At 34.9% G+C, this 21,838-nt stretch overlaps 3 protein-coding genes across 3 annotated transcripts; 1 reads left to right on the top strand and 2 right to left on the bottom strand.

Annotated features, from left to right (window-relative positions):
* On the bottom strand, positions 157–8,614 carry LOC109728155 (UTP--glucose-1-phosphate uridylyltransferase 3, chloroplastic). The gene is made up of 17 exons (XM_020258506.1): positions 7,841–8,614; positions 7,045–7,198; positions 6,758–6,907; positions 5,867–6,028; positions 5,569–5,741; positions 5,362–5,428; positions 5,045–5,211; positions 4,252–4,410; positions 3,933–4,024; positions 3,733–3,827; positions 2,948–3,025; positions 2,685–2,780; positions 1,329–1,403; positions 1,157–1,248; positions 911–1,073; positions 766–826; positions 157–522 (listed from the first exon to the last, which is right to left on the bottom strand). Exons 1-17 carry the CDS (start codon positions 8,533–8,535, stop codon positions 410–412), a joined length of 2,592 nt encoding a protein of 863 aa, XP_020114095.1. The 5' UTR covers positions 8,536–8,614; the 3' UTR covers positions 157–409.
* Positions 9,950–11,609, top strand: LOC109728336 (GDSL esterase/lipase At2g40250-like). The gene is made up of 3 exons (XM_020258723.1): positions 9,950–10,570; positions 11,000–11,279; positions 11,416–11,609. Exons 1-3 carry the CDS (start codon positions 9,950–9,952, stop codon positions 11,607–11,609), a joined length of 1,095 nt encoding a protein of 364 aa, XP_020114312.1.
* On the bottom strand, positions 14,242–16,392 carry LOC109727919 (two-component response regulator ARR2). The gene is made up of 5 exons (XM_020258131.1): positions 15,783–16,392; positions 15,561–15,637; positions 15,429–15,465; positions 15,215–15,314; positions 14,242–15,101 (listed from the first exon to the last, which is right to left on the bottom strand). The coding sequence occupies exons 1-5, from the start codon at positions 16,057–16,059 to the stop codon at positions 14,438–14,440; spliced, it is 1,155 nt and encodes a 384-aa protein (XP_020113720.1). The 5' UTR covers positions 16,060–16,392; the 3' UTR covers positions 14,242–14,437.

The raw sequence follows: 21,838 nt of genomic DNA on the forward strand, positions 1-21,838 counted from the left end.
CTTGACGTGTGAATATTGGATTGGATATACCAGGAGATGGTTAAGAGTTGATTAGAATTCGGGTTTATAATGATCTAAGTTACATACTAAAATTGTTGGTATATTAACCGGGGATGTTGGTATACCTGCATCAATCGCATGTCAATGCCAAGTCCATGTAAATTCCTAGAAAATTATCAATTACATCCAGCTTAATTTTACATTAGTTTTATACATTCGAAAAGAATACAATGCATCAAATACTCTTGATACATTATAGTGTTTATACAACAAGCAACCTATGTAAAAGCGAAATTACAAGGGTTGCCATCATTTGGCTGACTATGAAGGTGAGAGGAGGCGGCGGCCTCTATACATGAATGTGGGTGCCGAAGATCAATGAGTAATACAACGATGGTTGATATAGTCGCTATAGCTTTACCATTTCCAAGTTGATATGCATACCGTTCATGTTATATTTCCAGAACCAGCTACCGCTTTCCATTAGTTCATCTGCAATAGGGTCTACCTTAACGGAAAAACCTGAAAGAACATAGGCACATCAGTTAAAAATGGAATAGCAATAATGGTGAATGGAGAGCATACAAAGTTAACTCATCTAACTATAAACTAACCTAGTATTTGGAAACTATGGTTATAGGCTTGTAGCTAAAACAGAAACACTAAAATTAAATTCTCCAAAGGTTCATACATACTGACACATCAAAACACTCGAGGGAAGCAGATACATACATGTAAGTACAACATTGCAAAGAATTCACAAACCTGCAGAATCCTGAGAAACACACATTCTGTAACCATCGGGAACTTCAAACTGATGGTTACCCTGAATATAATGAAAAAGTGAATATCAGCTAGTATCGAAATACAAGCAAAACATAATTTAGTGAATCTGATGCTAAATTTGCACCTGCAAGACTACATCTTTTGCCTCAAATTCTGCATTTCCATGCAGAATGATTTTCAATGTCTCAAATCTCTTGACATCATGCTTCCAATACACATTGTTGGGAGAACTCCAATCGATTCCTTTATTTGTAACCTTAACACTTTGCAATTTACATCTTCCGCATCTTCACAAAGTAATAGACCAATTAAGATCGAGCTGATACAACTTAGAAGGAAAAGAAGAGTATAAGACGTGTTACTTAGTTACCTGGTGCCATAGAGCAATACTGATTCACCATTATCATTCACCATGGTAGATCCCATAATATGTTCAGCTAGTATAATTAGGCTTCCATCCAGCTGAGAGTTTCAGAGGGTATCAGAATAGCCGAATGCACAAACACCACACATCATATAAAATAAATTATTCTGATGGCTACCTTGACATCTCTCCACAAAAACTCTGCTACCTCTACTTGTAACTCAGAGCCTTCCGAAATGAAGCCACCAAAGAACTGCGGCAATTTGGAAATAATGATAGATAAGCACATTCAATAATTTTTTTATGAAGGAGAAGAAACCAAATTTTGATACTACATAATTAATCTGCAAGGAGTAATGCCAATATATATATATATATATATAGTGCATCTGGTATGCTTCTAGAAGCACGGAGCGCTCTGTGCTTCCAAGTTGTTTTCGATGTTCGGACTTTCGAATCGACGATCGGATCCATTAGACTTGATCTAGAGTATTTGAAGTATCTAGAAAATAAATTTTGCGATTTTTCGATATCATTTGTCTAGTGATCGAAGTGGCTCAAAATCAACAGCTAAAAACAAAAATCTTACAAAATATGATAACATGACATTAAAATTTTAGATCAAAGTTATTGATCTTGTTTTATACCGTATAAAGAATTTTCTATCAAAATTTCATGTGATTTGGATATTTCTACACCGTTAAACTTGCAAACAACTCACCACGGCCATTAAAATTATTGATTTTGAGCCCTTCGATCACTAGGCAAATGATATCGAAAAATCACAAAATTTTTTTTTTAGGTACTTCAAATACTCTAAATCAACTCTAATGGAGCCAATTGTTGATTCGAAAGTCCGAACATCGAAAACAACTTGGAAGCACGGCTCCGTGCTTCCAGAAACATACCAGCCCACTCTATATATATATATATATATATATAGAACTAGGATGGAATACTATCAATAGCACCAAGCTATTGGTGCTATTGATTTTTTAGCCCTTGGACTGAGAAATGGGTGGTTAGGATGATGTGGGCCCCCTAAGGTTGAGTGAGTGGTTGGTTGAATAGTATAATCTANTAAAATATTACTCTAATTCTTATTTAACTCAATTACAAAAAAAAATAAACTTTAATTAATTAGACTCTGAGTTAAAATGAGTAGTATCTCTTTATATATATATATATATATATATATATATATATATATATATATATATATATATATACTGACAAAAGTTTCACATTGGCTATCAGTCCACCTAATGCAACCCTCCTTCATTTGGGCTGGTGACAGACTACTAAAAGAAACAACACCAAGTATAGGCTGGGACATCTCTTAAAAAAACCTACGTTCTAAATTTGTACTCATGACAGGTAGTTGAGGCTTTCATGATGAACAGCACAAACACGATCAATGAAACAAAATCACTGGTAAGAGGAAAAAATAAAAGAAAGATTTTAGCAGTTCCTTCTTTTCTTTTCTTTTCTTTTCTTTTCTGTTCCTTTTTTAAATAGCAACAAGTGAGCATACCTTTTGCCGGGTGATCTCCCAAAGTGGACCTAAAGCGGGATGAAGAAAAATGAGAAAAGGAGGTCCAGAATGGAAGTAGCTGCTGTTATCCTTGATCTAACAACATGAACAAATGTTAGGAACCGAAACATCAAAGGTGAACTTCAAAACAATAATAGATTGCAAAATAGGTGTACGAGTGTTCAAGTCAACTTGTCAAGATATACAATCAAAATAAGAAAGAAAATGTAATTAAAAAAGAAAGAAAATGTAATTATACTTACCTTAGGAAGTTCTATATTACAACTCATAAGAAGATCATAGGCATTCCGCATAACATCCAAAAGGGAGCCTTCTGGGGTCTGTAGACCATCTCAAGAAAATAGTTTTAGAACAATGAAGAGAAAATGCAAAAATGTTCTAACAACTAAAAGAAAATCATAAGGGGGAAAAAAAGAAAAACAATTAAAACAAGTACATGGTTGTTCTGAAATAACTTATAGGGCCTCGAAATTTAAACAAGTCATAACGTCTTCTTGGAAGATACAATTGTTAATGAAAGCAGCTGCTAGCAAAAGACAGGGCAGTTTGTTATGACTTGAATTATCACAATTATCACTTCGCCCCCGGGGAACTATTAACCTATACTTCCCTTTAGTTCAAGATTATCACTTTACCCCCTTTCATTAGTCCTCTGTCCGGTAGCAGTTAGAAAGTCAACAGTGCCACAATTGCTCTTCTTGGTAAGGAAAGGCGTTTTGAAAGGAGAGAAGCTTTGGCATTTTTGTTTTATTGGATATTATACATATCATATTTCAAACAGATACCTGGTGGCGGACTGTTCGAAGGGGGTAGAATGATAACAGCCTTTAGGGGGGTAATATGTAGCTTTCTGAAGCTCAGGGGCGCAAAGTAATTATCGTGTTTAAGCTAAGGGGGAAGTTTCTCTGCCTTTTAGCCAATAGAGAAACAGAACCATCAAGGAAAAGTTAAAAAAGAGAGTCCCATCAAAAGAACAGAACCGAAGATGAGTTACATTCTAAAGAACGGCATTGACAGCTTACTAAACCTGGTGCAATGATCTGTCTTCTGGTTTCCATTTCCTTTTAGCTGATGAAGTAACCCTTCTCCTTTTGTTGTACACAATGAATGTGTCAAGTTCACCTGCGTGGACGTGAAATAAGCAATTTTTTAAAAAAAACACTATTGTAAGTGAAGACTCAGAAGAACAGTTTTTTTGAAGGTACCAAATTTGTAAGAATTTCGTACTTTCTATGCCTTTATTGCACCTAGAGTTAACTGCATTCAGAAAGTTATCTGCGATATTCTGCATTGTACACTCTAGCCTGCCACCAGCAGCACTGTCACAAGGGAAAGTTAGGCTTGCAAATAGGAAATATTCATTAAGTGTAGTATTTGGCTACTCATTCTTTACACTTAAAAAGATATAACTTTTTTTTTAACAAAACATAGTTATTCAAATAGCACAGGGAACAGATTAATTAGTTATTGGCAGAAACACAAGCCACAAAGAAACTATTGTTAAAAGGTAAAAGAATTCTAGACTTAATGATTTAAAATTATGTACCTACACTCAAAACCAAGATGATCGACATAGGAAACCCTCTTTTTTAGATTTAATACCATGCCTGGTAAGCATTTAGTGTTTTGACTGGATCCAACTTTCTCAGCAGCTCGCAAATCAACATAAAGGATATTTGTATTTGCCGGAAAATCTGCCTGCAAGCTTAAACACAAAAAGGAGCATAAAACAAAGGCTTAAAATAACAAGTATCAGTCAATGCAATGAAAGGTAATTATAGGGCTTAAAAACAATTTGCATTCTAAAGAACAATGAAGGATTGCAAAAAGAATAAAAAGAGATAAAAGAAAAACGTACTACCTTCAAAAAGTCAACTCTAAAGAGAAAAACCAAATATCACCTTCTGAACTACCAATAGTAAAAACAAAGAAGAAAAAAAAGAATCTGGAAAGGAGTAAGAGATGACAAAGGGCTGTCATACAGACTGTAAGAAACTGACCATCACTTTTGAAGAACATATTATTTACACATTCGTTTATACATAGATGAGTTTAGGGAGGGCAAGATGTACAAAAGGGAAATTAATCTTCAGTACAGAGGAAAAAAGAAGAAGAACAGTAAGACAGTAAAATGCATGCATCTAAAATCTCCAGAGAAAAAGAAACTGTGTATCAACATGTTGAGTGAATGATCGAGCATGAACTCCCTAACTGCTGTTTATCATGAATCTATGCATCAAGCATCGACATAGCAGTAACAGTTAAAATCAAAATTTACACAGGATATAATAATAATAAAGCATTGTGAAATGACATAAAAGATTATTTTGAATGTCTACCTGCCAAGAGAAACAGCAGTGTCAATAATGCCATATTTCTCGAACTCAGTGTACTCGATGCATGTGATACCATATGCCCACTGCCCCTCAAGGTTTTGTTTTTCAACAAGAACATTTATGCCTTCTGTGGCTCCAACATTCCGCTCACAGGATGCAAATCCTAATTTCTGAAAGACATTAAGACATTTGAGAGAAGGCAGAATAAGTGGCCATTAAATTAAAAATTAATTCTTTCAAGATAAATTAGTTTTATTATCAATAACTATCAATAGAAAACAATGCGAGACAAAATAATATAAAGTAACCACAAATACTACCTTATTGTGGCGCAGACCTAGTCCAGCCAGTGCCAACAGAGTCAAATCAGTTGCAGCAACAACATTACTGTAAGCAACAATAACAGACGCACATAGTTGGTTTCTACTATGAAACACGAAGTTTGCCAATGAGAGAAATTTCAAGATATTTGCATAAAGTTTAATTTCTTTTAAAAAAAATATATCTGCATAATGTTCAAACATTACCTGACTTGCCGCACAGTTGCACCTTTTCTTCCATAACGATAGAACCATTGGAATATGCCTTTGTCATATGCAAGCTTCCAAACTGCGCCATGACCACCAGGTTTGCATACTGGAAAAAGTGATCTGCTAATCAACCACTTGCCATCTTTGGCAGCCACAACTGGGACCAAAGGCTATGGAACAAACAAACTAGGAACTTTCAATCAGATTTTCTAAATGTTGTATTCTTGTGTCTCATAGAAAGGCTCAAAAAGAGTTTCACGGATAAGGATAATCACAAGAATTTCCAAAATAATACCTGCTCAAAAAATTCAAAATTTTGTCGTCCTCTCCCAAACCAGTTTAATCTTTCACAAAGAGCAGTTACATGCTCATGGTTGTTCTTCACTGAGCTTGTCATGATTGCGACAGGTGTAATAGTTTGCCTCCCATAAATCTTGAAGTAAAGGAACTCTCTGGCCTGTAATTGTTAGGGAAATAATAAAGCAGAGTTTTAAATAAAGCATGGTCAGAAGCTACAATTTTATTATGAAAAAGTCAGTTTCTATAAATAAAACTGTTATATAATAAAGAAGGCAACATATAACATTATTACCAAAATATATATCGTGAATAATAAAAGATCTTCTATACACATACGCCACAAGGCTGAGTTAAGCTGCCATGATATTCAGTCCTTTAAAATCAATTCCAAGAAAGACTTAAAATTTATTCAGCATTATTAATATTAACCATACATTAAATATTTAAACATTGCCATGGCAATAATAAGAAATCAGACAACGTAAACAGCTGTTTTCGTCCTAATTTTCAGCACATATAAAACATACTATTCATAGCACTCATGAGTTGATATTTCTATTCCTTACGAAGGTAGAGCATTGAGTCAACCAAATAAAGTATTGCTAAGTTGTTAAAATTAAATTCGGTTCATCAAGCGAATTTCTAAAGCTTCTATCTAACAGTAGTCCCATGCCATTCCAGGTTCTGAGATAGACAAATAAAGGATTCATACGACAACAAAAATAGTGCATTCTGTCTATTCCGAATGGCATTATCAAAAAGAATTTCACATGCAACAGGGACTTATAATGATGTATCTAAAATAAAATATAACAGTTTTAAACCAACATCCATTCATCCAGTTATGATTCACATAACATAATTTACCCTGAAATAACCAATTTACCTGGAGATCTCTTATTAGGCCTTCCAATAAAGTTCTTCCACAATAAGGAAGCAATGCAGCAGGAAGGCATTCACCTGTGACTGGATCGACTAAACCCAGACGGTCTCCGGCACCACCAAGGGGATAAATTTCACCGAGTTCTGGCAAACCCTAGAAATGGTTAAACATCAATAGCAGCTCTTAGAATAGCTGATGAGAAAGTTTAGAAAAGAACTGTTTGTTTAATACCATTTCAGAGCACAATCTGGGGATAAATTTAAAAAAAGAAAAGAAAAGGCCAAGCAAACCTCAATTCCCCATAGAGCTGCTTGAGATGCATATTCTGCATCCTCCATAAGATTAAGTCCACTAGGAACATGCAGCTCCACGAACTCGCTTGTCCTTGACTGAAGAGTTTGAGCTTTCAGAGGGGAAAGAAGCTCTAATACCATAATTTGATAGCTGAAAAGACAAGAAAAAGGATATATAGGTGTTAATACAGAACATGTTATGAACAAAGATAGGTTAAAATCTATAGCACAGAAACAGTTACTTTTTGCTTTCACAAGAAAAGAAAGAGAGGCCTGCCAATCACCAACGCTACCAAGATATAGCAAACTTCCGATGCGTTTGTTCCATAAATCAAAGCAGTTTTAAATCTCGTAACTGAGCTTGCATTTCATCTTCAAGTTTTAATTGAGAAAAACACAGAGCAGGACCTAAAATACTATATATACTAATTTGTTTAGCGGAAAATTTTCACTCAGTTTTAATCATAATGAAATAAGATTAGCAGAAACAATAACCACCCAAAAGCCTTCTCAACCATCGTAACATGAACTAAAACATGTGCATTACATGGAATTATGAATTTGAAAACCGATTAATTGATTCAGCATCATGTTGCCCATGCAAATCACTAAATGTGATACACTGCAACTAAAAGCTCTGTGACAAGTGAACAACGAGTACGAATTACATGAACATACTAGCAAGTTCGCATGATAATTGACAAAGCCCCAAACTATGTGAAACAATTATCTCTAACTATCTTTCGCTAAAATTGCATTGCCACTTGTACTCAATGTTACTGCTACGACTTACCCAATTATCCCTCCAATGCAATCATAGAACTGCTCAATCTCACCCAGAATTTTAAGCAGCTTCCTCAGCAGCTCCATCTCTCCAACGCCCAAACCACCAACTCCATCATCAACAATCCCACTCGCATGCCCATGCAAGCTCCACTTCTCAACCAAATCAGCCAGAGTATACAACGCACTCCTCAACGCACTCCCCTCTACCCTATCCCCCCCTCCACCTCCGCCGCCCCAATCCAACTCCGAACCAAGCACGTGCCCTTGCCCCGCCGCAACCAAGCACTTGAGCAAGTAAACCTCTAACGCTTCCAACTCGCCCAACACCCCGCCATTACCGTTCCCGAAGAAGTCCCCAACCCTAGAATCGGCGTCTAGAACGCGGAGCTTCTCATCGAGGCTCCTCGCGCCTCGGAGCTGCGAGCGGAGCGCGCCGAGGCGCGCGATCTCATCGCCGAACCCGAACTCGGGGGCCGGCGCCTGCTCGACGGGGGCGGTGGAGACGCGATGCGTCCGCAAGGACGACGACGAGGAGGAAGAGGGCGAGGGCGAGGGCGACGAAGGAAAGGAGAGACACAGCAGGGGCTTGGGGAAGAGAAGGGAGCGGGAGCGGGAGGGGTGGAAGAAGAAGGAGGGGAGAGAAGGGGAGGAGAGGGAGCGAGAGGAGATGAGAGGAGGGCGAAGGGAGGAGGACGACGCCATGGGAGAGAGCTCGGAGGTGTAGAGAGAGAGAGAGAGAGAGAGAGAGAGATGGACTTCGTGAGTGTGGATAAGACAAGGGGACGGCGAAAGATGCCGCAGTAGCGAGAGCATATGCTCTGCGGTTATACGAATGAGCAGCAAGAGATTATCTATTGGACCCGGTCCACCACATCATACGTGGACGGCTGAATCTTGGCCGCTCGTTAGATTTCAGTTTTCTTTGTATCTAAAAGATTCCTTACTTAAGGAGTGATAGTGGGAAAATATTTTGGGCGGTCCATGATGACGTGGTGCACGTGGTTTTTTACGTATGAGGTTCGGCCGGATTACACGTCGGATGAACGGATTGGCCATATTTTCCACGTTGGAAAATGAAAAGTGTTTGTTTTATTTTGTTATTTATTTTTTGATTAATTTTATGTTTAGTTTGTTGGTCACGTATGTTGGCTCGTAAATTTTTTGATTTAGTAGTTTTTAGAGGGCCTGAAACTAAATTGTAAATTACCGAACTAGTAATATAACATTTAAATTCTTCAGAACGGATTTTTAGTTCCTAAATTACAACACATTAACGACGCTAGGCTAACTTGTCTTTTTAGTTCCTAAATTACAGAACGGATAATATTTTATTTTTCAAATTATAATTTATTATAATTTTATTTTAAAAATTTTAAATTGTTATAATAAAATTTTGTAATCTTAATTTAGTTGAATCCGTAACAATATGTTGTTGATGGTATAGTGATGCGCCGTGTTAATCATTCTTATATCGGCCCATCATAATCTGGAGATTGATAGAGGAAGCCCGGCCCATAAAGGACATAAAAATTGATTGGGCCTAGGACTCAAATATCCGACCTGGACCCACGGAGCCCAACCTAATCGATAGAAAAATCTACATTTATTAAACTCTTTTTTACGTAATATCTGAATCAGTTCTAAGCAGATATGATAATAAAAATTTAGCATCCGACATATATCCGTATCTGAATCCGTATTTGAAAAAACAATATTGTTACAGATATGATTTCCTCAAAATATTCAACCTGATCAGTTTTCACCCCTACTGCTGGATCGGTGTTCTCTGTCAAAATTTTAATACAATAAAACTGAAAAAGAAAACTAAAATTTGTGTATCATGATAAACGATTAACTAAATTGTTTCTTTGATATATAAGATTTTATGGTTTAAACAAATATATTTCTATTAAACAAATATAAGATTTATACCAGAGTAGTTTCCTATCATCTATTAGTGATTAATCATGTTTATCTCTATTAAACATACTCGATCTCTACATATATATATATATATATATATATATATATATATATATATATATATATTTTACTATATATATATGTACGTGCTCTACACCGTAGATCACGTTATACGTAACCCAAATTCATGATCATGGAGAAGTGTAACATCCCCTCCCATCTCCTCCTCTTCACCATCTGTTTCTTCGTCCTCCTCCTCTCCGTCGCCGGTCCCGCCGCCGCAGCCGAAGCCCACAACATCTCCGCCGTGTTCGCCTTTGGCGACTCGACGCTCGACCCCGGCAACAACAACAACCTCCCCACTTTCGTCAAAGCAAACCACCCCCCGTACGGCCGCGACTTCCCGGGCGGCGCCGCGACGGGCCGCTTCACCGACGGCAAGCTCATCACCGACTTCCTCGTCGCGTCGCTCGGCCTCGGCGACGCGCTACCTCCCTACTACGGAGGTTCGAACAATTTCAGCTCGGCCGGGCCGGGCGTGAGCTTCGCATCGGCCGGGTCGGGGCTCGACGACCTAACCGCGGCGACGTCGGGGGTGGAGACCGTCGCGACGCAGGTCGCGAACTTTGAGGCGTACATCGCGACGCTGCCGGCAGAGACGGCGGCGGAGGTCGTGAAGGACGCGATGTTCATCGTCGGGACCGGATCAAATGATCTGATCATGAACTATTACTTGCTTCCGACGCGGAGGAGCACGTTCACCCTCCCCTCTTACCATGCTTTTCTCCTTCAGAAGCTTGAGTCTCTTATTGAGGTCCTCTCTCTCTCTCTCTCTCTCTCTCTCTCTCTCTCTCAAAAATTTTTCTTTTGTTTTAATGTTTTTGGATAAGAATTTCATCAGGCCTAATGTGTTGCACTAATATATCCTAATGTGTTGCACTAATATTTCAAATTTCATGAGGCCTAGTAAAAGATCTTATGCCCTATCTTAGAGTTTACAAAAATTTAAATAATTTTCAGTAACAATAAAAAAAAAATGATATGACAAATAAAAAATTAATAGTCCTTGAATGTAGTGGATATAAGATGTATCTGTAGCATTGCTTCTTTTCATATCAAGTAAATTAGAAAATTCTTATGATTATATACGTTGGGCTTTCTCAAAGTTTAAACACAGCCCAACCCAACCCAAAATAGAATCTAATGTTTTTGTTCAAAAAAAAAAAAAAAAAAACCACTGCAGCAACTGTACAAACTGGGGGCCCGGAAATTTGCGGTGGCGGGGCTTCCGCCGCTCGGTTGCCTCCCGCTGCAGATGACTCTGACCATGCAGCCGAACCCCGGATATGCGCAGCGCGCCTGCATCGCAGAGCAGAATGCGGCCGCCGCGATGTACAATGCCGACCTTCAGACCATGCTCCAAAGTCTAAAGACCAGCCCGGTAATGCCGGACCGGACCAAGTTCGTGTACGTGGATATTTTTACCCCCTTTCTGGACATGGTCCAACAGCCCATGAAATACGGTAAGCAATCGAAATTCCGTAGCCCATTTTGAAATAGCCTTCTCAATTTTGTCCTTTTTTATGATCACCATTCAAAATTTTGTTAAAATCTATCTTCTTAGCCTTAATTTGGTACGTACTTATTTTGATATTTCAGGTTTGATTGAAACGCGGATCGGATGCTGCGGGACGGGCTTAGTAGAAATGGGGCCATTATGCAACAATCCGTCCATGACATGCCCCTTCCCTTCTAGGTTTTTGTTCTGGGACTCGGTTCATCCGTCGCAAGCGACGTATCAATCTCTAGCTAACCAGTTCATGCAAACTGTGCTTCCTCAGTTTGCAAATTAACTTCTTAATTATGGTTTAAATCTTTGGATTGGTGTATAGCTAGACATAGTTTAGTAGTTTTTTATACTTTAGGATCATAAAGTTAGTAGCATAGAGATTCATTAATGTCTTAGAGTTCATATACTTGTGTTGCTTTAATATATTCATGCAGTTGCTTAACTTTAGTTTGACGTTGTGGTCCTTCTTTTAGCTCGCATGTTAATTTTGATCCTTATTTTAATTGGTAGCTTCAAATTTACTGTACATTATTATATTATTTAAGTACGATGAGCGCTTCCTTAAGAAGTATAGTTAATTTGGATGATACATGTCACTAGATATTTATAGAGCTTTGGTCACTGGATAATAAGATATATAATGATAAGATAATAGCTAGTAGGTGTAAATTTTCATTCTTTTCGTTTGTATACTTTGACCTGTTAATCTATATATCATGAACTATCGGAGTCAAACAATTTAACTTAATTTGAATTTAAGAAGTATGATCTTTGCCTGGATGATGCTATTTTTGTAAATAGAAGAAACTGTGCGATTCAAGACGTATGCTAATAGACTAAGAAAATTTTGCTCTTTAACTTCACTAATCTCCATTAAGTAATTAGTTCAGTATACGAATGTATAATCATGCATATATATATATATATATACTCCTAATGACATATTAAGGAGCTTGTTTCTACCTATTTGGTAACTAGCATATATAATTAGCATGTTAATCATCTATTAATGACTTTTTTAAAAATAAGTTCACATCGATTATCAGATAAGGAAAAAATAAAAAATAAAAGAAGAGTAACTCTCAGTCAATACATATATTGATAAAGCTGTGTAGTATTGTAAATGCACACAAGGAAACATATAAATGACAAGCATTATAGTTATAATTAACGCACTCATAATGATCATCAAGGAAAATATTCTTAAATATAAAGAAGATTAGAAAATTAGCCAAAGTATAATGTGATGAAAATGATAAAGCAGAAATAAGAAAATCAATGTAACCAAATCCTATAGATAAATTAGGATCATCTAAGATGGTTCTTACCTCCAAGAAACAAGAATATGTACACCTCTAGCAAAACTTTAAAACTCTATAAACTTAAATTAACTAGCCTTACATAGAACTATATATATAGCTACCAGTATGAATCCCTTGGAAAATCATTAGCAATGGACCTTGATTTAGTAATGTTGCTTAGCGGCCCAAGTAGAATAGCGACTTATTAGATCGGTCGAATTTAACAACACATGATCATTGAGAAAATTGAACAAGTCCACCAAATCATCAATGTTCATAGATCTATATCATGCAAACAATAGATCAACAACACCGCCAATTTCAAAGTGCTTATAAGTGAAGCACCATCATTTTATGTTAAAAAGAAGTTTTCAGTGTGAGAGGTAGACCATCCAATGGGAAATAGGAACGAATTCTATCACCCCTTAATTAATTCATGATATGTAAATTAATATTACATTTACCAAATTGTGTAAAGAAAGAAAGAATGAGTCATTTTTCACTGTGAAGTACTCTCTTAAAATGATATATTTAATTATAGCCCTATCCTCAGTCATTTTTCACTGTGAAGTACTATCAAATCTTATTTACCGACGGCGTAATCACAAAAAAAAAAAAAGAAATCTAAAGATGAGTTTTCAAATTAAATGTAGTATATCTAAACGCAAATTCAAAGTACATGCAAATTAGTGCAAGCTAGGTTAATTTGCTCTCGTATGATATATGAAAATTGTGCCTGTGCTTTTATAATTGGATTCAAATATCCAATAACAATATGTGGATTAATCAAAAATGCAATGTAACCAGATATCTATTAGGATAACCTGCATTTTATGGGCAATAATATAAAAAGTTGTTTTTTTTTCAATTTTGATGGCTAAATTAAGCTTCATTAATTGGTAAAAAAAAATCATCCAATTAATTTTCTATAGAAATTTAGCCCTTTAGTTAGCTATACCCTGCAAAGAGACACAACAAACTCACCAATATATCTTCCCTATAGCCAACAAAATGAGCCTAATACTGATAATATGTGTTCACTTCCCTAAAGAGAAAGCAATAAATAATGTGAAGAAGAACACACACACACACACACACAAAGAGAGAGAGAGAGAGAGAGAGAGAGAGAGAGAGAGAGAGAATGCTCTGGAGGATTCTCAAATTATCTGATAAGGACAATATGCAAGAAAAAAGTTAGAAGCTAACCAACTCAAAGTACACTACATGAATATCTATCATTACAAAGAAGAGTACTCTAGCTGGGATGTGTCTTTGTAATGCTAGTATACTGTTCAAAAAGCACAAAGGTCATGTTACATGCATGTGGTCCATCACCCATTATTATGATTATTATTATTATTCCAATAAGTTAACCTTATAACACCAGTACTACCTTTTAAATCAATGGAAGAAGCCACAGGGAAATGCAAAGACCAAGGAGCAATAATATAGCCAATCGTACCTAACCTTTTCAACATCCATAACCACGTCATTCAATCACTCCAAAGAAAAGCCACAACCACTTAACTAAGTTGCTTTGACTCCAGTTAAATAGCATGTGCAACATAGCAAGCCCTATTATACATATTTATATATTTTCACGACCCTTCTAAGTGGCTTCTTGAGTTAGATACTGAGATTCCGATAAAAGTATACAAGGCATATACAATGTCTTATTGTGCCCTTAATTAAATAACTCTACAATGAGTACAAAATAGAAAGTGATGAAGAAAAGAAATTAAAGAGGTGTAAGACATTACCTTGCCCCTTGGACAAGTACCACAACATCTCACCACACATGGCTTTTAATTCATATAGTGAGATCTAGAGTACTTGTCCCTCTTGCATCCTCCCTGGTGCCTTCTTTGCCCTTCTCTGACATGCTAAGCTTTGAGGTTTTGTTACCCTTCATCATGCATCTCTCTTGCTTTGTGGGAGAAAATAAGGAGAGAGATAAGTTGCTATCCACCACCTCATCCAATTCCCATGTCCTTGGTCTCTTATCCTTCCTCGGTCCGACACTAAGAGAAAGGTTTAGATCCGGTCCTTGGTTGTCGTCGTCCGCGCACGCCAAGCTGCCTTTCCGCGAGAACATAGCTTGTTTCGTCGATTTGTTCTCGTCGGCTGATGTGTTGTAGTGGAAACTTAGTTGCTCTCCTCTATCCTGAGATTGTGAGAAAAAGGTGGCCCTATGACTAGGTCCAACCTGATAACTACTTCCAACTTTGTACTCATGGAATAATTGGGACTTATTATGACCATCTTCATGGAATTTGCGGTCGAGTAGTACTCCATCGCTTAACGATAAAACATTGGAATAAAATTCGGGATTGCTTCGTGCCCTACCGCCTTCACCAAATATCATTTCGCTAGCTGAAGTGTACGGTTTCGATACAATAGCGGTGCTCATGCTATTTCCTAGCAATTTATTGTGCATCCAATATCCATGGCCGCCCAAAGATGGGCCATCAAATCTAATAAGAGAAAAAAAACAAACCATCATAAAAGTAGTGAAATAAATGTTCTTGAACCAAATAATTAAATTTAGGATGACATATATGAGTTGGTTTTCAAAAGTTTCAACTACCTTGAAATAGCACTTGGCCTATGGTGGAATCCATGGAGAGGGCTGAGATTGTACATGTGTCTCTCTCCACCTTGTACCACATTTCCAGAACCAGTTATTACTGTATAAAAGGGCAAAAGAATCATTAATCAAAAGAATTAGGATACAAATGAACTAGTTATGATATTTTCCGATATCATGTATAATTTGATTGTCTTCGAAAACAAGAACTTACGGTGACCAGAATCATCGATCTTCTTGCTCCTATACATCTAAAAAGACCATGAAAAAAAGATAAACAAGTTATTCGCAAATGAGAATCTACGCACAATCAGAAAAGCAATTGATTTGTTTGATTGAGTAGTACTTGTAGATGGCTCTTGACGTGCGCTATGCTAAGCCCCTTGACGTTCATCAATTGAAGCACCAACTTAGGCGTAGCTCCTGCATATGTGTATATAGATGCCGCAATAGAGTAATTAAAAGGACGAAATAATCCAACAAAATAATCAAGTCTAATCAAAATTAACCTTCATAGAAAACAAACTAATTAAGAATAGGATAATTAGAACTAAATTGATAGACTCACGATCTTGGCCACCGAGCCTCTCGACGGCGTGAACAAAGCAAAGGTGGAGCTCCGGCGTCCACCGGAGCCTAGGGTTTTTGGACCTCACATACTGCCTCACCGACCGCAGCTCGTTCTTCCTGTCGCTCTCCTCCACCGTGCTATTGCTCGAGCTCCCCCCGCCGTTCTGCAGGCAATTCTCTTCTTCTCCTTCTTCGTCCTCGGCCTCCTCCTCAGCGTCTTCATCCTTATCAGAAGGTTTCTTTCGCGATCCCTCCGATAAGCTTGTACTCTCCATGATCACCAACACTCTCTCCTATAACCCAACAACAAGTAGTGAAGAGTAGTATATGTATATAACCTTCTTCTTAGCTAAATCCCCCGTATTTCATCTTGCATCTTGATCACTAAGCGAATCGTGTATAAAAGGGATTCCGCCGCATGAACTATCCATGAAAAAGCCATGGAGCAAACGCCTGATGTTGGTGAGGTTATCATATCACTCCACCATTAATACAGCTTCTTTCTCTGACACAATTAGCAAGGAAACAAAAAAGCAGAAGCTCCACGAACCCTAACCCTTACACTAACAAACAACACCCCTTAACTCTCTCTCTCTCTCTCTCTCTCTCTCTCTCTCTCTCTCTCTCTTTGTAACAAGAAAGGCTACAAAAAGTCTTATGAGAGGGTGATGTATGCATGGATGCATGGATGCATGGGCCATGCATGAGTTGTTGGTATACACATGCATGCATGCATTCATGTGGTGAAATAGATGGGGGTAGTTATTACTAGTTAGGGTTGGGGGAGGGAAACATGGAGGAAAGAGCGGGGAATTAGGCAAAGAAAGCGGTGGGGGAAACTGAGTGAGTGCATAAGTTAGAGAAATTATTGCATGCACCATGGTGTATACGTACGTACTACACAGCCCAAAATTAGTAGCTCAATTATTAATGTTTAAATAAATATACTTAACAATATAATATTACTAAATCATTCTCTCACAACTTTAACATTTAGCAAAATATATAATAATTCCTACGTTTCACATTACATTAACTAACACACACTATATATATATATATATATATATTACTCATCAGATCGATCAGACACACAAAAATTAGAAACATACGAAACAAGACTTAGGATCTAAAACTACAATTAGATAATTTTGCAAGAATATATGTTGAGGCTATATGTATATATATGTGGTGTACGTGTACATGCACACATTGTGGTGCATGTAATTAATTTCTTTCTGGGTGCATACATATATATATCTATATATATGATCACGTTAATATATATGTGACTCGATCCCTTTTGATGCAAATTGTCGGTGATACCGACCCAAACCTGTAGATAAATGTCCCCAACCCCCTCTCGCTCTCGCGAATCACGGAGTTGCCCCAACTAGCCAAATAAATTAATAAGTATATATACAGTAAAGTGAAAATGTATGAAAACGATCCCAGCTATATACAGGAGATTTAATTTGTAATAAATTAAGGCCATAAATTTTACTATTATTAATTTTATTTTATCCACACTCGATCGCTATCAAACTCAAATCGATCAAATAATTAAATTTCCGTTCCCCTGTATTAGAAGTTATATATTATTGTTAAGTTGTAGACCAAATTAATTAAATTAACCATTTGATTACTACTAAATAGCTAGCTTATTATATAGTAGGTGTTCCAGTTTCATTTTGTTTATTATTAAAAGAAACGGGTGTATATACAAGTATTTGGGCATCTTAAAATCAAACAAAAGAAAAAAAAAAAGTAAAAATCGGCCGCGGGTTTATTTGTAATATCAAATTTATATTCGATAATGGCTTATTCGGTGTAAATATTTTTTTGTGTAATTAAAATGTAGAAGTTTGATTTTTAATCTTTAAAACGTCTTGGCATTAATTATTAGCGATTTGATAGAATAATATATTTTACTTGTTAGATAATATATCTGATTCGAAAAAAAAAAAATCTAAAAATTGAATATACTATTTTGTTCTAAATTTTTGACCATATTTTTTTTTTGCTCACTCTTTGCTCTCAATTGTAAAAATAATTCATGTATCAAATGGGATATTAATTACTGAATATTTTATTCTAAGTAAATAAAGTTTTTTTATTAGCAAATAAATGGAGAGAAATGATTCGGTACTTTTTTTAAAAAAAAATAAAAAAGATCTTAACCGTTGATTAATAGAGGGTAAAAATGTAACTTCAATACTTAGCAGGTAAAAAAATTATTTTATTCAAGGTTAGTTTGGTAATTAAATAATACAATATTTAAAGAAACTTTTAATGGAGGTCCTAAATTTATGCATTAATTAGTACTAATTTAGGAAATTAATTGATTAACCAAATTTATGAAACTATTAGGCATTAAATGTTTTAGTGTTTCTCAAATTATGCATTAATTTAAATTAAAGAAAATTTAGAAATTGTTTTATTTCTAAATACGATGAATTTAAATTTTAAAAATTAAATACTTAAAATTTAAAAGTAAAATTTAAATTAGAGGAATTTCATATTACTATTTAAAAACTAAATTTCTACCAAGATTTAAAATACAGTTTATTCGCACCAGTTTAAAACGTAATGCATAAAAAACTTAGAGAGTAAGATTTCTACAACTAGATTTCTCTAGAGCAATTTTATATTACTATTTAAATTTTAAATTCAATAATTTAAAAACTAGATTGAACCGATTGATTTGACTGATCAGACTTTGACTTATTCTATCAAGAATTTGATTTTAAGCCATTGAACCGAATAACATTAAGAACAATTTGGAACCGGTAAAGATAATAAATATTTTTAACAGAATAATAATTTAACTGTTAGAGCTAATAAATATTTTAAATATAATTTTAAACATATAAATTAAAAAGATTAGAATTATTGGTGAGAAAAAAAATAGTTAGGAATTTGAATTCGAATTTGACTAACAATCACAAAACTTATTTTCGAACTCGACGGATTTCAAAAATCCATATCCAAATTCAAAACTGACCAATTTTTCGAAACCCAAAATCAAACCTAAATCAGAAGACTAGAATTCAAACAATTATTTCTGTTTACCATATTTCAAAGTATTTATATGAAACTTAAATTTTTAAAATATAAATTTGAATATTTAATTATTAAATATTTTAAATTTAAAAGCTGAAATTTAAATTAGAGAAAATTTATATTACTATTTAAAGTTTAAATTCAATGATCATATTGTCAAATCATTTGAAATTTTCCTTATATGAAATCCAAATTATTGAAAGGAAAGATAGAGAGAGCAAAAGGAAACAAAGAAAAAATAAAAATTTTGAAATATAGTAGATGTAAATGACTAAATTGCCCATGTATTAAAAGAACAAAATATCCTTTTTTTGACGGTACCTGGTAACCGATACCTCTTCCAAAGTGACCTGTTATTGCAATCACAATTTTAAAAAAACTAAATCTGAGCTCAGTTAAATACGCGTGAATGAACGGTAAAAAAAAAAAAAAAGAAGTATAGAAGCATTACTCATAAATGGATTGAACAAGTGTAAACAATTGTTGCTGATTGGACGGTGGAAAACCCTTCCTTGACTTCTTGGACCCGGTCGGAATTGGGTCACATCACTCCTCATCTATTTAACTAAATATGTACATGGACCCCTCAACTATAGGTAATTTACACGTAAGTCCATTTAGCTATTTTTTTGGGAAAACTTTAAATGCCAACCACGTGGTTTCACATTTTCTCACTTCAGTACTTTATGATTTTTTTTTTTTTGTTATTTCATCTTCTAATTTTTTTCATTAAATCAGTGACAAAGTTAAAACTAAAAGGTACTAAAGTGAATATTCAATAAACTATAAGTGGAGTATCTGAAGTTTTTTGTATATAATTTAACGAAAAGTTAACGGAGGGACTAACGAAAATAAAAAAATAAAATCACAGAGTCTTAAATTGATACACTGTAAATCATAGGATACTCGAAAGTACGAAACCGCATGGGTGATATTTAAAGTTTATCCTTTTTTTTAAGTATTAAACTGGAGTGCTCCTTGAAGCACGATACTTCTAACTTTTTGGCCTTTAGATTGCTAGAATTTAGTGTTAGTGGTGATTTTATTATAAATCTAAAAAATGCAAAAATTATAACTATATATATATATATATATATATATATATACACTTTTGAAAGCACCTGAGCTAAAATCTTTTCTTTTTCATTAGCACCTTCACAGCTCATAATACTTTCATATTCTTTAATTTTATTAAGTAAATAAAAAAAATAATTAAATTCTATCAGTTAAAATAAAATTACTAATTTCCACGAATCTCCTTATCTAATGCACGAAACTAATTCAAATCAGAACACACAAAATTAAGCTAAAAGATCTAGTATTTCAAAATGGCACGTATATAGTGTATATATATATATATATAGGGGTTCTCCACACATATATATATATTTACCATTAATTTCTTTATCCAAGTACTAGAGCATGAGATTAATTGATTGATTGAATGTGGACCACACATATTATATACTGCCTCTATTAGCTTGACTCAGGATGGTGTTGATGATGTTCTTCAAACCTAACCTAGAGCTAATAAGTGTTGTCTCTTGCAATAAACAGTAGGAAAATCCCCACTAAATACCAGTCAAATATTCTCTTCTTTGAGTCAAAATGCCGGCTCGCATACGAAAAAAGAAAATCCACAATAATTAAACTGCACTGGTAGTCCCTAATCTTAGTTTTAATAGTCGTGTAAACTACTTTATTTCCTCGAATGTATATATTTTATTAAGTTGGACATGTAACATGCATTTCTAAGTTTTAAATTTGTTTCGCTTTATTTTCGTCGTTCTTAAAGAAATTTTCCACTACAAGAAGAGCCTTTCCAAATCCATGCTCAAAGCAAATGATAAATACTCTAATACTCTAACGCTATCTCTAAGATCGAAATAATGAACCATAAACCGAGTTTGGGCTTGAATTCCATATATAAATAATATAATATGAATCTTATTTTCTATAGTGATAGAGAAATGAAATACATTTATTCACAATTTCATCTAATCACAATTTTTTTCACTTTAATTAGCTTCTTTTCATGAGTGCTCCCTCTAGAAATTAAGACTCAATTTATTTCGGAAAATCCCTAGTTCATCGAGAAAATTGAAAGTTCCATCGAACTGCTAATAGATTTATGGCTAAATATATAAAACAAAAACCTCCGATAATTAAATACCCGCTCTTTAATTTTCTTTTCTAACTTTCAAAAACCTATATTTTATCCTCTCAAAAGTTTAAATTTATGTATTTAGCTCCACTCCATTAGGATTCTGTCCTTATTCCCTTTTTTTCTTATAATTTACACGAAAAATATCCTAAAAGTGACATATATATATATATATATAGAGAGAGAGAGAGAGAGAGAGAGAGAGAGAGAGTCCGGCTGGGATACTATCGATAGTACCAAGGACTTAGTGCTATCGAGTTTTCCATTAACACCATAACCTTCTAAAAATATTTCTAAAATTGTAAATAGATAAAACGTGAGTATTTGAAATTAAGTCAAAAGAAAAATAAAACGGTCTAATTAATCGTCTATGATGTTGCGAGATTTGAGATCGTGCTTGACGGATAGTTGAGGTCTCCATATTGTAGTTAGTTTTTTGGAAAAAGAAAAGAAAAGAAAAGAAAAAAGCTTGCTCTTGTAGTCATAAATTCCATTGTTAGTACTTCTAACATATTTTCTTCGATAGAAGCCAAAAATTCAACAAAGGGTGGTGACATAATCAAACTCGTAATATTACTTAACGACATATACATACATTAAATTTAAGTACTTCATATACATTTATCAAGTGTGATCAGATTTTCTATATATATATATATATATATATATATATGATCTGAGTGTGGTAAACATAAACTTATAAATTAATTAACATCACCAACATTAAAAAAATCTCCCCTAAGTTCCATCAGGGTCAGTTTGGTTTCTCGAAACAGTGTTAAAAAAAATTCTGAGAAAAATTTTTTTCCGTAGAAAACTTTTTATTT

Source organism: Ananas comosus, linkage group 23 (genome assembly GCF_001540865.1).
Source record: "Ananas comosus cultivar F153 linkage group 23, ASM154086v1, whole genome shotgun sequence".
Lineage (NCBI taxonomy): Eukaryota > Viridiplantae > Streptophyta > Magnoliopsida > Poales > Bromeliaceae > Ananas > Ananas comosus.